Source organism: Ursus arctos, unplaced genomic scaffold (genome assembly GCF_023065955.2).
Source record: "Ursus arctos isolate Adak ecotype North America unplaced genomic scaffold, UrsArc2.0 scaffold_1, whole genome shotgun sequence".
NCBI lineage: Eukaryota > Metazoa > Chordata > Mammalia > Carnivora > Ursidae > Ursus > Ursus arctos.
In genome coordinates, this window is record NW_026622763.1 from 59611108 (window position 1) to 59624885 (window position 13778).

Here is a 13778-nt window from a genome sequence, read left to right on the forward strand (position 1 = left end):
CAGGATTATTTAAGAAAAATTTGAACTATATAGGACTCATTCAACGGAAGAGAACTTCAACTTAAAAAAGGGAATCGGTGGAGGAAGGGCTCTCACTCTTTTTCTGCAACTTTAAATTTCATCATGTTTCTGAAAGATCAGATAAGTGTGTATGTTGTTTTAGTAGCTAGAAAGTCAGACTGAGAGCCCCAGTCAAATGTCTGACCCGACGGGGAAGCCAAAGCACCATGACGCGGGTAAATTAACCAAACATGTCATTGCATCCAAAAGTCCCAGGCTCCCGTACCCACAAAATGTTTCACTCAAGCTGTCAGCAAGTTGTAGGAAGAAGGACGCGGAGTCTGGCCTTTCCCCTTGGGCCTTCCTCAGTGGAAATGCCAAAATACCGAGAACCGATCTAAATTGAGGAAAAGGGCAGGACAAGAGAGGGACTAAGTAAGTGACATCTTTCTTGAGCACGAGAAAGTTGACTGAACAGTCTGTGGGCAGATTTGTGATATTTTACACATTTTAAGGTGAAACAAAAGATTTAGAAAGTGAAATTGATTTCAGGTCATTCAGACCTCTGAAATTGTCATCGAGTTCTGTCGTATATGCAACAGAGTAGTGGCGAGTAACAGAGGTGTTCGATTTCTGACACGCCGTTGATGTTTCATTCTAACCCTTTTCATTTATCAGCCCCCTGGATTCAAGGAAGTTACTTTACTTCCTTCAGATTCAATTCTCTTCTCTGTAAAATGGGATGGATAACAGTCCCCTGCTGCTGCTGTGAAAATTAGAAGACTTACACGGGAGTGATGAGGCCTGGCTGTGATGGGCCACAAATACTTCACGGAGGAGGATATATGACACGCCATATGTGCAGTTTAATCATGTTTAGCTTAATCCTTAAAATAATAATAATGTCAACATCGACGAACATTTGCCTGCTTCCTCTGCTAGGCTCTGGCCCAAGCGCTCCACGGGTATCGCATTTACTCCACACGATCCTCGCAGAAACCCTCTGACGGAGGCCCCTCCTGCGGGCGCCAGCTGATTCTCCGTCTTAAATCGTCCTACCCCCAGATCACACTCTGTAAAGATCTTCAAACCTGCAAATGGTGTTTCCCTTCAGACCATCTGTTACTATCTTAAAACTGAAGGGGATAATATTTTGGAGAAGTAGAGACAAATAATAGTGAAGGAAGAAGACCTCTCCAAAGCTCAAATTCCTGAGAGTTTGCTGAAAATTTCGCAGACATATCCTCATAAAGGATTTTTGTGAGGGTCCGTGTGTTACAGAATCCCCTCCCCCAGCAGATATGTGTTTCGTTCCTGCCTATTGTACGTAACGTCCGTTCTGCGCCGTGCGAGTGCTGCAGTCAAGGAAGCAGGCCGTCTGCCGTCATGGAGGTGACATTCAAGAGTGAGTATCTAGGCTTCCGTAGTCTCTGTCTACGTTGGCACTCGCAGCAATGACACTAAAGCTGATGTGAATAACAACAAAACAGGGATGGAGAAGAACGGACCTAACTGGCTTTGTCCCGACGGCCTTTATAGTCATCTGACAAAATGAGCTGCTCATTCACGTTTATACACATGTGTACGGACTGATACAAAATCCATAGACAGAAATAAAAAACTGAAGTAAAAGCATACATCTTGTATGTTCCTTCCCAAATGAAAAAAAAAAAAGGAAAAGGAAAAGTGGGCCTAATTTTTAGAATAAAGAATATGGTTTTATGTGGCTTTGTATGTTTAATATCTACTGGGAAAATGGATTCAGCTGTGCTAAGATTAGTCATTCTAGTTGTATAAAAGCATGGCAGATGATCCCATGTCAGTTTCTGCTGACCTCTTTTCTGTTAAACCATGTAAAGTATTTTTTCAATTATGAAGCTGATTTGATTTACCAAGAGTTTTGATTAGAAATGTATGAGCTGAATTGAAAACCAGATTATAAATCATTTCAGTATGACATTGGATAAAATATAAAGATAATCTGAGTTTATTTATGATGTCCTGTCAGGGAAATTCATGAGAATTAACTTTCTCATGACAGTTATGATAATAATCATTTCTGACCACATTAGAAATCCTGTATTTCTACATGAAGAAAGTTTGCTTACTTTACAATTTCTTATCCTATTTTGATATCTAGCTGAAACCAAGGGGGACAAAAAGGTATTACAATTATTTTGAAAATGGAGTATTTTTGAAGATGATGGAATACAGGAGAAGGCATGACCGTTTACATTGCAGAGCACGAGTTCAACTGCACATGACACCTGGCCAGGGAGCTTTTTCAACAAATCCTTACGTCTGGGTCTTAATCCAGACTGAGCCTCCAGAAATGGAAACCGGTGTTGGTACTTGTTACAAACTCCCCCACGTGATCCTAATGGCTGAGAACCACGCGTTCTAGAGGCGTGACCTCGGGCAAGCAAGGTTAAGGGAAAGCTCTAAAGACGGCCTTGAGCCTAAGCTGATGAGGCGAAGGGTTTACGTCTCCGACAGGATTCTGCAAGCCCTGCAGAAGCAAAGGCCAAGAAGTTCCTCGAAATTAAGTAAAGCCCCAGACCAGCAGTGGTGACTTCCAGGCTCTTCTTTGAACTGAAAGTCTTGAGATCAGTGTTGAAAGCACCCAGGTATCACCGTCGCTGTTGGGTGCTGTCTCTGTGGCGAAAGTAGTGTCAGGACGTGGGAAGGAGAAACCCTATCAACGTGAGTCTGTGTTTGTGCACCAATTTATTCGAATTTGTTTTTATTTCTCATGTGGAAAAATGGTCGTTTCATGGCTTTGTTTTTGAGAAATTTCTTTTTGCCTGTGCACGCTTCCTTTTGTGCACACTTTAAATTAAGACAAAAAAACACAAATAGAAACTTAGTCCAATCAAAATTGAAGTTTTGGACTGTTTAACTTACTGACCCTTATCAGCACACATTTCTGGGCTTTGTGTTGAGGGGGGGATAAAAATGAACGTGATGGAGTACTGGCCACGATGAATCAGGCTATTATGAAGTCTTAAAAGTAGGATAGTTGTGAATCAATGAATGTGGTAGCTGTGTTCGACTTCACCAGAGAAACAGAGCCAGTGGGGTGGGTGGGTAGTAGATGGGTAGATAAATAGGAGGAGATTTATTACAGGAATTGGTTCCTTCCCTTAGCAGGCAAAGTCCTATGATCTGTAAGCTGAAGGACCAGGAAAGGGGGCAGTGTCATTCAGGTCCAAGGCCTGAGCTGCAGCTGGCGGGGAGGAGGGGGTGATTCCTGTAAGTCCCAGAGATCTGAGAGCTTCGCAGACACAGACATGGAGAGAAAAACACGTGAAGGTAGTGAGCTTGAGAAGCTAGGAACATGAGTCGTTTGGCTACAGTGGATGAGGCTCTGAGCAGTGAAGTTTCCGTGGTGTCACGTGGTGTTGCTAACGTAATGGGGAATCATCTACAGCCCCAGAAAACTGCCTAACACCAGTTTCTCTGGTTTTCATCTTAAATTTACGACTAAAAGAGCTCAGTTAAGAAACCGGCAATAACAATTCACATAAAAACTTTTTGGCCATTGCCATCAAGCAGTTTACATGGTATTTTGTGGCTCTATATTTAACTTCAGGGTGGCACCTCCAGAACAGTAAATTCATTTCTAAATATTGGGTATAGTCAACCGTGTCATCATGACGAAGGCGCCCGTGAAATACGCCACATTTGAATAGCGCTAAGGTGTTATTTGTGACCTCCTTTCTCTCTTAACCTTAACTCTCTTCTCCTCTTGCTCAGTTGCCTTAGTTAACTGAGGGACAATAATTTTAGAAAGACTTAGGTGTTTTCCAAGAAGATATTTTATTGAAGTGTCTATTGTAAATAGTTGGAATTTCACCCTCGGGTAGACGGTCCACCATTTATCCGTTTTGACATTAGTAAAAATAAATGGCAGTTTTGGTGAAAAGTCAAACTGAAAATTACATCACAGTGAAAGTTAAAATTTTGTGTTTGTCTCTCTCTTTCACTTTCCTTCACTTATGTTGGCATCCTGTAACCACAGTAACAATTCTGTGTTAGACCTTACCCTCCGCTGAGCAGGGTGCCCGGTGTGGGGCTTGGTCCCAGGACCCTGAGATCATGACCTGAGCCCAAGGCAGACGCTTCACTGACTGAGCCACCCAGGCGCCCCCGTTGTTAATTTTAACAAAGAAGCGTTATGTTTCTACCTGGACCACCTTTTATCACGGTTTGGGCTGTAGCAAACTCTTCTTCCACGTTGATGTTGCTTGTCAACCCCAGCATTCTTTTCAGACCTCGCCTTCCTTGTTCTCAAGTGCTCCCGGCAGCTGCTACCAATAGGTGGCAGTAGTTCCTATTCTCTAAGAAACCTGGCCAGAAGAACCTTCTCCAGGTTCTATTGTAACAAGGTCCCAGGCCCGAGAATCACTTGGGGAGGTCTGGGCCTCACCTGGACCTACTGAATCAATCTTCAGGGAAGCCGCTAGGGAACTTTGTTCAACTCGGCTGTGTTGAAGGGTTTCACTGTTCATCCTGAACAACATTTTGGAGAACAAATGTATACACAAAACCTCTTTCTATTCTCCTTAAAACAAAATTTCTCCTGCCCAGGACATTTACTGCAACTCATTGAACTTCCAAAATATTAGCCTTATTTACGTAGGCATAAATTATGAGTTTGCCCAGGAAGCTTTATCTAGAGGTCAAGGTTCTAGGGGACAGGGTGCCTAATGATTTAGAGAATGGTCACTATAAACGTATGACAACATGTTACCAGTGATGGGTTCAAAATTCAGTAAACCCAAGTTCCACATCCTTATCCAGTCAGCCTGATGCAAATGTAATTACCTTCGGAATTAAGCTCAGATGGAATGGAACTGTCACAGGGCAGTTGAAGGGGGTGGGGATAAAGTCAGCAAAAGGATTCTTAAGATGCTGCATCTTACACTCCCCCAAAACACTTACTTGAAATCACGTTAATGGGATCCCAGCTAGAAAGCAAAAAAGTCGCTCTAACAAAACAAAACAAAAAAAAAAATTGGGAAGATCACGTTTTCTCCTATAGTTTAGAAGCGCTCTACTGCCCCGGAGAAATACTGTACTTCTGTTTGGCTTTCTGGTTCTTCATGCATTTGCCAAAGTGCTTTTTGATGTGTTTTATTTACTGCTGAAATAATCTGTTTTTTTCAGGTCTTCTTTATTTTGTTCAAAATAGTCACAATAAACTAAATGTAAATCATAGGGCAGAGTGTCTTAAATGCTAGGCATTATTAATATGCTAACTAGACACAGTGACTTTCTGTGTGCTCGATTGTCCCCTTCCAGCTTCTAGAAACTGTGACTTAAGCACTGAGGACCATATTGCTCTTTTTTTTTTCCCCTAAAGTCTCCACGCAAGAAATGTCTTACAAAAGTGCTCTGGTCGTGTTGCCTGTAACACTAGACACATGATCAAAGCGAAGGTGCAGGTTCTTTGCCACAGATGACACCCTTGCCGTTGCAACCTCACAGCCCGTGGCCCGTGTTGGTTCAAACTGGTCTCCTGCTACCTGCTTCCCCCCAGTCATGTTGGTTACCCATCTCCTCATGGTGTTACCTGGCAGAGGTCATTTCTACAAACACAAACCACTTGGTGAGAGAACAGTTGTGTTGCACAGCGTTACCCCCCTACTGTTCGCCGAGTATGAGCTGACAGGGGATCCGGAGTCAAGGGCACTTTGTACGTGGCTGAAGGAGAAAGCCTGGGATAAGCGAGTTTATTTTCTCTACTGCCCTAGAATAGCATGGTTTCAAGATAACTAATGAGACCATTATTTTCAAATGCTGTAGGTAGCCCTCATGGAGAACCTTGTGGAAAGACCTGTCTGGAAGAAAGAGACAATCAGTGGCTGGGGGTCACGCTTTCCAGACAGCCGGGGGAAAATGGATCCATCGTGGTAGGTTACTAGGGTTAGTCCACTGATACATCGTGGATTCGGATATTCTGGGTGTGATGTTCATATCATTTGGTCTACTTTTATGTTTTATTTAGACTTGTGGGCATAGATGGAAAAATATATTTTATATAAAGAATGAAAATAAGCTCCCCACGGGTGTTTGCTATGGAATGCCCTCTGATTTACGAACAGAACTGAGTAAAAGAATAGCTCCATGCTATCAAGGTAAGGAATCATTTTGATATTAACTGGATCAAGAGAAACAAGTGAATGCCTTTAATTTTTCTTAATTTTTCTCAATTTTGCGTGTACAGAGGATGGGGGAGAGATCTTTAAAATAGCTGTATTCAAAGTATTTCTCTTTTTTTTTACTCAGTTGCAGTAGTATTTGCAAAAAAATGTGCTTTGTGTTTTTAGGAACAGAAGTTTGTCCAGTTACATTTGAATAATTCTAGAATATAGTTGATTATCCACTTTCACATTAAATATGTTTTTCTGTATAAGTAAGTCTAATGCCCAGCATATATCAAAAACTTAAAATCATGAAATTATGATTGAAAATTTGAGATGAAAAGTCTGGCAAGAAAGATGAACTGTTCAGATTTTTTGCTTTAGCTTCCAAAAATATTCAGAAAGATGAAAATATAAGTGTCAGCAGATCTTTCCCACTCACTGTGTCCTTTTTTTTTTTTTTTTAATCCCATGCATTCCTTGACAAGGGATTGGTATATTAAGTTTGAAAAGATTTCCCATGAAAATTCTAAGCCATTAGGTAACAATAGTGTCTGCAGAGCTAGGACATAAACTAAAGTGAGCAAAATTAGGGGTGAATGTTAACATTAAAAACACATCTGTAGCAGAACTAAAATTCTAAAAATGTGTCTGGGAAAACTCAGAGTTCAATATATAGGTATTCCATTTTCCACTTTTTTCTAACCAAAATGATTACTACAGTGTCCAAAGAACGTTTCTATTACCTGACAAAATGTTGACCACGCATGCAAATTGTTATTCTATTCATATTGGGGTCCTCTACGGTAAGCGATGTCTCAGAAAATCTCGTATCTCTGATTTGCCTCTGAATGTCAAAAGGTGAATTTTAAATTCTTAATTGAAATAAAACTCCGTCTAGTGTTCTATATGTTTATCGTTCTCTTGTTCTTAATGGTTTATGGTTTATACTTTAAAACATTCTCACAGTAGAATTTTTTGTTCCGTTCAGATACACCCAGCCACATTCTACAAAAAGTTCAAGATGGCATAAACTTAGAGCACCTAAAATTGTGGGGAAATTTGTTAAAAAAAAAAAAAAAATCAGGGAAGCTATAAAATGGAGTGAAAAATCATGGCCAGGACTAGTAATTACAAATGACTTAACAATTTATTTAATTTATCTGGTTAGCAAAGCCAAACCAAAGATGTGGTCCTGATTCTTATTTTTATAGAGGTTTACTTAGGTCAGTTCTTCAGCAGAAGCAGAGATTGGCTTCCTAGTAAGTCTCAAAAGCATCCAGTTAAGTCATGGGGGCTCTGTAGTAGGAGACCCTCCATCTCCAAGCAGATCCTGACTCCCCGCCACTTTCGGCCGGGCGCAACTTAGGAAGCCTATTTTAAATGCAAACCTGGACGGGAAGCTGCAAGTCCTACATCGGTCTTACATACTCACTTGACAGTTTGAGTGTATGCTGCATGCTCTTCCCACGAAAAAGAGGCACAGTTCAATATTCTTCAATATTTTTATTGCTATTTTGGAGGAATATCTGAGGATTAATATGAAAGATTTTTGATATTACATTTTATCAAAGTGACTTTTAAAATGAGATAGTATCAAATATAGACCTTGAAAGATATATTTGTAAAGATTAAGATAAATTATGCATATTTTGCCTATTTTTCATTTTAGATTATGTGAAAAAATTTGGAGAAAATTTTGCATCATGTCAAGCTGGAATATCTAGCTTTTACACAGAGGTAATAGTCCAAAAAAATAGCTGCTTTAAATGTTTACATATAGGATTTTAATTCTTAAGATTTAGCCTGTGATATTATGCTTTACAATAAAAAAATTGTATAACCTCTGAATGTGTCTCTTAAACTTGAGTATATTACAATTTATTTTTTACTAGTTAATATTCCACATATACGTTGAAAAAGTTAATATTTAAGATGGCTGTGCCATGTAAGACCAACTGAAAGTCTACACTAAAGAGTATTACCTGCATCAAGAATTTTTTTGTGTTCAATTAGCCAACATATAGCACATCATTAGATTTTGATGTAGTGTTCAATGATTCATTAGTTGCATATAATACCCAGTGCTCGTCATTTAATAGGAATCAAAAGTAGCTATTGGTATTTCCTTAGATGTTTAAAATTTCTATCCAAATATGTTACTTTTAATTAGTAATTGAGGGAGAAAAGCACATGAATCTATATCTTTCATTTAAATTATGAAAATTAAGAGATTTAAGAATTTAATATCGTCTTAAATTAGACATATTCCCAAGCTCTATTTTTTTTGTCTAACACTCGAGGATATCCAGTCAAAGGTCAGTTATATTCAAGCCCCAAATCTCCCAGTTTCCCTTCAAAACCCACCAAGAATTTATGAATGTTTTCTGAATCTATGTGGTCAGACTGTATCAAGCCTTGGTTTAACAATTTCCATAAATATTACTTACTGTGTTTAAAAAAAAAACTTTAAATTGAACTTTTTAAGAGTTCAGGATTGTTTAGGAAATTAGAAATATGTTAAATATGTTTGGTTGCTAAAAGTTTTCTTATTTCACCAAATATATCTGTTCATTCTAACTTTCCCTTTTTGTTTCCTTTTCCTAAATTTGTATTTATCACCAAATATGCCCCAAATTCCACTGGATTTATTTTTTTCCTAAGCTAACATTGTTAAGAAAACTAGTCAATGGCTCTTTGCAAATAGGAATAAATTAACTCCACTTTTCACTCTTTGGCAACATGTGATTCTCTCCATAATAAGCACTAATGAATGACTCAGATACAATTCACTTTAACAGAAACCACATTGCTTGTCTCCTAAAAGCTTAGTCTAGTATTCCATGATCCTTGCTTCAGTTTTGAAGTCCACCGCTAAATGTGAAGTGAGAGTTTCTTTTCCGAAATTGTGCTTATAGTTGAAAATTCATTAGCTGGCTTCTCTGGCTTTTATCTGATATGTTTTTAAATTTATCATAAGTTCAGATTTTAGAAATGTATTATAAAAATGTATTTTCATCAGTTTTTACTTAAAATGTATATCTGGAGGAAGTTTTGGATTTTCATTTCAACTTTGATGATGATTTTTTTTTTCCTTACAGGATTTAATTGTGATGGGAGCCCCAGGATCATCATATTGGACTGGCTCTCTTTTTGTCTACAATATAACTACAAACAAATACAAGGCTTTTTTAGATACAAATAATCAAGTAAAATTTGGAAGTTACTTAGGTACTGTATAAAAACCACCAAACTCCGATCATCTCAGTCGTCTAGATGCAGGGTTCCCTTATTTGTGATTACTAGTCTCTTCAGAAGATCAAAATGGCCAGTAGCGATTAAAGAGTTCAGAAACGATCTCTTTAAGGATATAACCTACGGAACTTAATATTTTACATTTGTAATTACAGTCATTAATATACAGTTGTTAGACTAGATAGAACTCCTGGTTTAGTGTACTCTTGTAAGCTTGTGTCTCAGGTGGTCAGCTTGTTATTGTAGAGGTTGCATCTGCTGCGTGCTTACCATACCCAGGAACTTTCGTAAGCACGCCGCATGAATTCATTTCATCATGTATGAGTAAGTGTAGTTTCTGAAAGGGCCAAGTGAAAGTCCGTGGGGCTGGCAACAGCATTCTAGACAATGGGTGACATTATGAAGCAAAGGGATCTAAAAACAGCTCATTGACCTTTGCCTCATAAGTTCTTAGAATATTTCCCAGAGTTTATTCTTATCTTTCTCCTTTCCCTTCTCTTCCTCCTCCTCCCCCTCCATTTCCTTCTCCTCCTGCGCAATAGGATACTTTATAATCTGTATTTTTACAGAACCCAAGATTTTCCTGGTATAATTCCTCTGTTACAGTGAAAGGGGTGCTTTTCCTACAGCTTCTTAGAAAATACAGGTTTGTTTAAGTCATGTGCTTCAAATGTAAGCAGCCTATACCAGACATAATTAGAATAAGAAAAAGCAGTATTTTCCCATTCATACAGTAAGAATTCATTTTCAAACAGGGAATTCATTTATAATTCAACATTTACTTGTTTATGGTTGGAAAGATATCTTGAAGTGTTGTAAGAAATGTAATTAGGGGATGCCTCAGTTGGTTAAGCATCCAACTTTTGGTTTCAGCTCAGGTCATGATCTTGGGGTCCTGGGATCAAGCCCCTAGTTGGGCTCGCCACTCAGCAGGAAGTCTGAGGATTTCTCTCCCTCTCTCTCTGCCCCTCCTCCTGCTGGTGTGCATGCTTTCTCTCTCTCTCAAATCTTTAAAAAAAAAAATGTAACTTAGCATTATGCCTTTTGTCATATAATAAAACTTTTACCTTTTGTGTCATCAAATAGGTTTATTACAATAGGAAGAGTTCATGGCAAAAAAGTTGAAGTTTAGGAAGTTACTTAAAGTTTAAAATGTTCTATTTTAGATCCCTAAAATATTTTGTTTGTAATCCTAGAGGCTAGCATGTCCTGGTACTACATAGAGACTAACCAAATGTAAAAGTGCTATCTTTAATTTCTAGGACTTGGAAATGTAAGCCATGGACCTAGTTCCGTACCACATACTAATAACTGTTTAAGGCATAAAATAAATGTCCAGTTTTTAATATTGCTAAGCTAAATACTCTTAAAACTGTTTAGTGTAATCATTTGGAGTTCAGTCTCCATTATTTCTACAAATTGATTTACAATGATATAGTTTACCTATTGCAAATGATGACTCTCCCACTCTTCTCCACTTTATTTGAAGGCTACTCGGTTGGAGCTGGTCATTTTCGGAGTCCACATACGACTGAAGTAGTGGGAGGGGCCCCTCAACATGAACAGATCGGTAAAGTAAGAATTACATTCTTACTTTTATTTCTTCACCAAGTTTCAAAAAGATTGCACAAGAGATGAGATAATAAAGAAGAAACTGCCAAAATGGTAAGACGTGAAGGCTAGAGTTGAGCAGTGCACCGCATTTCGTGGTGAAAGTTGTATGGCTTTGAGATGAAATTCCTTAGAAAAGCTTTAAGGAGAAATTCTATGAGTCAAATGAGGCTTTTTTTTTTTTTATGAGAAAACTGTTCTTGAAATAAAATGATGTCAAGATGTCCAGGGAATGTATTTACTGGTTAATGAGTTTGCAAATGATGGGCTATTGAGACAGCTGCATGTTTTGGGGTAAGACCGGAAAGAAGGTGTTCTTTCTGGTTCTGGTTTTTGTTACGTTATTGTGTGGACATTACTAAACTTTTCTGAGCCTTATGAAGCAAAGAGCACTTGCTGTGCCCTCGGGGATCAGTACCATCGTCTTCCTGAGAAGACAGTTTGGTAAGGAAGTCCTGTTAATGTGAATGTGCTTCCCCTAGACCTTTTGAATCACTCTGAACAGGATTTTCAAAAATCTCTCTGAGCAGTTACAAGTTATGCAGATTGACGTTTTCATCCCCTGAAGATTTTTTTTAACGTGCTAGCGGTCTGAGTCTTTCTCCTTCCTGTCCCGATTGCAGGCATACATACTCAGCATCGATGCAAAAGAACTAAGTATCTTACATGAAATGAAAGGAAAAAAGGTAATGTCTCCGCGTTTGGTATCCCTGAGGGCTTTTGTGAATCCCCCTGCTTTTTTCCCTTGGTGACTGGATCTGGTTTTGTTCTGGGCCAGCTGGGCTCTTACTTTGGAGCTTCTGTGTGTGCTGTGGACCTCAACGCAGATGGCTTCTCAGACCTCCTCGTGGGGGCTCCCATGCAGAGCGTCATCAGGGAAGAAGGCAGAGTGTTCGTGTACCTCAACTCAGGCTGGGTAAGTCCACTTGCTCACCAACTGGAGGCTGCTGATGGGATTCTGATAGAAGCTGAAGCTATTCTTATTCCAGAGTTCTGTATCTAGATTCTTAGGCTAATTTTACTGATGAAAGTAAAAACTCTGGTATTGTACTCATGCTCTAAAAATGGAGCATGCTGGGCGATGGGAAGCTGTTGATGTTCCAGAAGCAGGAGATCAATTGCTCTGGTTTTTTTCTACTCACATCTTGTCCTTCAGGGAGTTGAAGTTTCTGTCAGTTTTATGATGATCCAAATCTAATTTGAAAGAAAGATCTTTACGCATCCCTCAAAATGGGGATTTATTACTGGTTCTGTCGTGAATGTCTTTAATTAGAAATATTACCAGAAGATAAAGTATGAAATGCTTTTAATTTGTTGACTTGAAAACAGTGGGAAACAAGATGTGTTTTGATAAAATATTAGTTTGCACAATTTTTGTAGATGATATTCCCTTTAAGAATATAAAGTGGGCATAGTTTATTCCAAAGTGGACACAGTAGTTGTAGAAATATAGGTAATTACTGCTTATGGTTGAGTGTTAAATTATGGGGGCTGTCGTGGAGTAGAAAGTGACCACTTCACAATTCAGTTTAAAGAGTTCTGCTCACCTTATCTTGCCAGTCTATCTTGTAGGCATTAAATCAAAACAGAGAATTGATAGGGCCTTAATGGGGTCTTCTTGGTCTGTTCCTTTGATTTAAGAGCAAGAAGGGATTGTGAGAAAATTGGGTCATTTCTGAAGGTACAGCATTTTTGGTCAGGATTCAACAAAGTGAAATCTGTTTTAAGAAGGTATTTGTAATCTTTATGGTTTTGGAGCATTTAATATGTTCCTATATTAAGCATCAGACTAAACACTGTATGATTCAAAAGAGAAAATAGTGTCTTATAAAGCTAAGATTTTCAAAGTTCTAAATATAGTGCAGCAAATTTATGAACTGGGATTTCCGTAGACTGTGTTTAAACTTAAATTTAGTAGTAGTCATACCATCTACAAAGTGATCATTCATATGTCCTTAATAGCAATATTAGGCTTTACCTTTTTTTTTTATAGACATTTCACGTTTCCCTATCCATAAATGGTCTTTTACGCTAGCTACATCTTCATTCTGCATACTTTTCCTTTTTTTTATAACTAAACTTTATGGAAACACTTTAAAAAGTATCCTATACGTCTAAAATAAGGCAGTGTATGATCTTTCTTCTCACTGAAATCCTACGAAATCCTAATAGGAGAGACATATAAAAGTGTGTATCTTTTGTTTAAAGGGCGAGGAAGGAGCCCTACCCGTTAGCCTACCCTCTTGTTCTTCCCTCATGCCTACCCTGAGGCACTGCTGTTGAACACAAGGTAATCTCGTAATTGATTTCAGCTTTTAACAACTCTGACAGAGGTGATTCTTTGTTCCCGCCTAACTTCCTGTTTGTTAACTCTCTAAAACAGCACTAACCACTACCTAGCATTATAGTATACATTTATTCGTCTGGTTTGATACTGTCTGTTCTTCTACTGAAGTATTGACACCGTGTGGAGAGGAATCCTCCATCTTGTTTACTGCTGTTTCTTTAGGGTTTGAAAGAGTTCTGGAGAAATGGGTGCTCAGTAGTTGTTTTTGAATGAACTCAATAAAGAATGATACTTGAATGAATCTTGCTTCCACCTACTTCTATTAAAATAACTCTCAGACGTCCCCAAAGAACTCTTGGTCACCGCTCTGTGACTGGAGAATACTTGAAGAGTGATCACCACTTCTTGAAACCTTCTTCGTGGGAACTCCAGTGCCATTCCCTTGCTCTAGGTCTGCTCCTTCTCATCCTCCCAGGAGC

At 38.7% G+C, this 13778-nt stretch overlaps 1 protein-coding gene across 1 annotated transcript in view; it reads left to right on the plus strand.

The window, feature by feature from the left end:
- ITGA4 (integrin subunit alpha 4) overlaps window positions 1–13778 on the plus strand; it is a 75202-nt gene that overhangs the window by 11349 nt on the left and 50075 nt on the right. The window contains exons 3-9 of the mRNA XM_026492400.4: window positions 5809–5915; window positions 6011–6140; window positions 7819–7886; window positions 9248–9377; window positions 10891–10976; window positions 11636–11698; window positions 11791–11928. Coding sequence (XP_026348185.1) covers window positions 5809–5915; window positions 6011–6140; window positions 7819–7886; window positions 9248–9377; window positions 10891–10976; window positions 11636–11698; window positions 11791–11928 — 722 coding nt within the window. The remainder of the gene's footprint in view (window positions 1–5808; window positions 5916–6010; window positions 6141–7818; window positions 7887–9247; window positions 9378–10890; window positions 10977–11635; window positions 11699–11790; window positions 11929–13778) is intronic.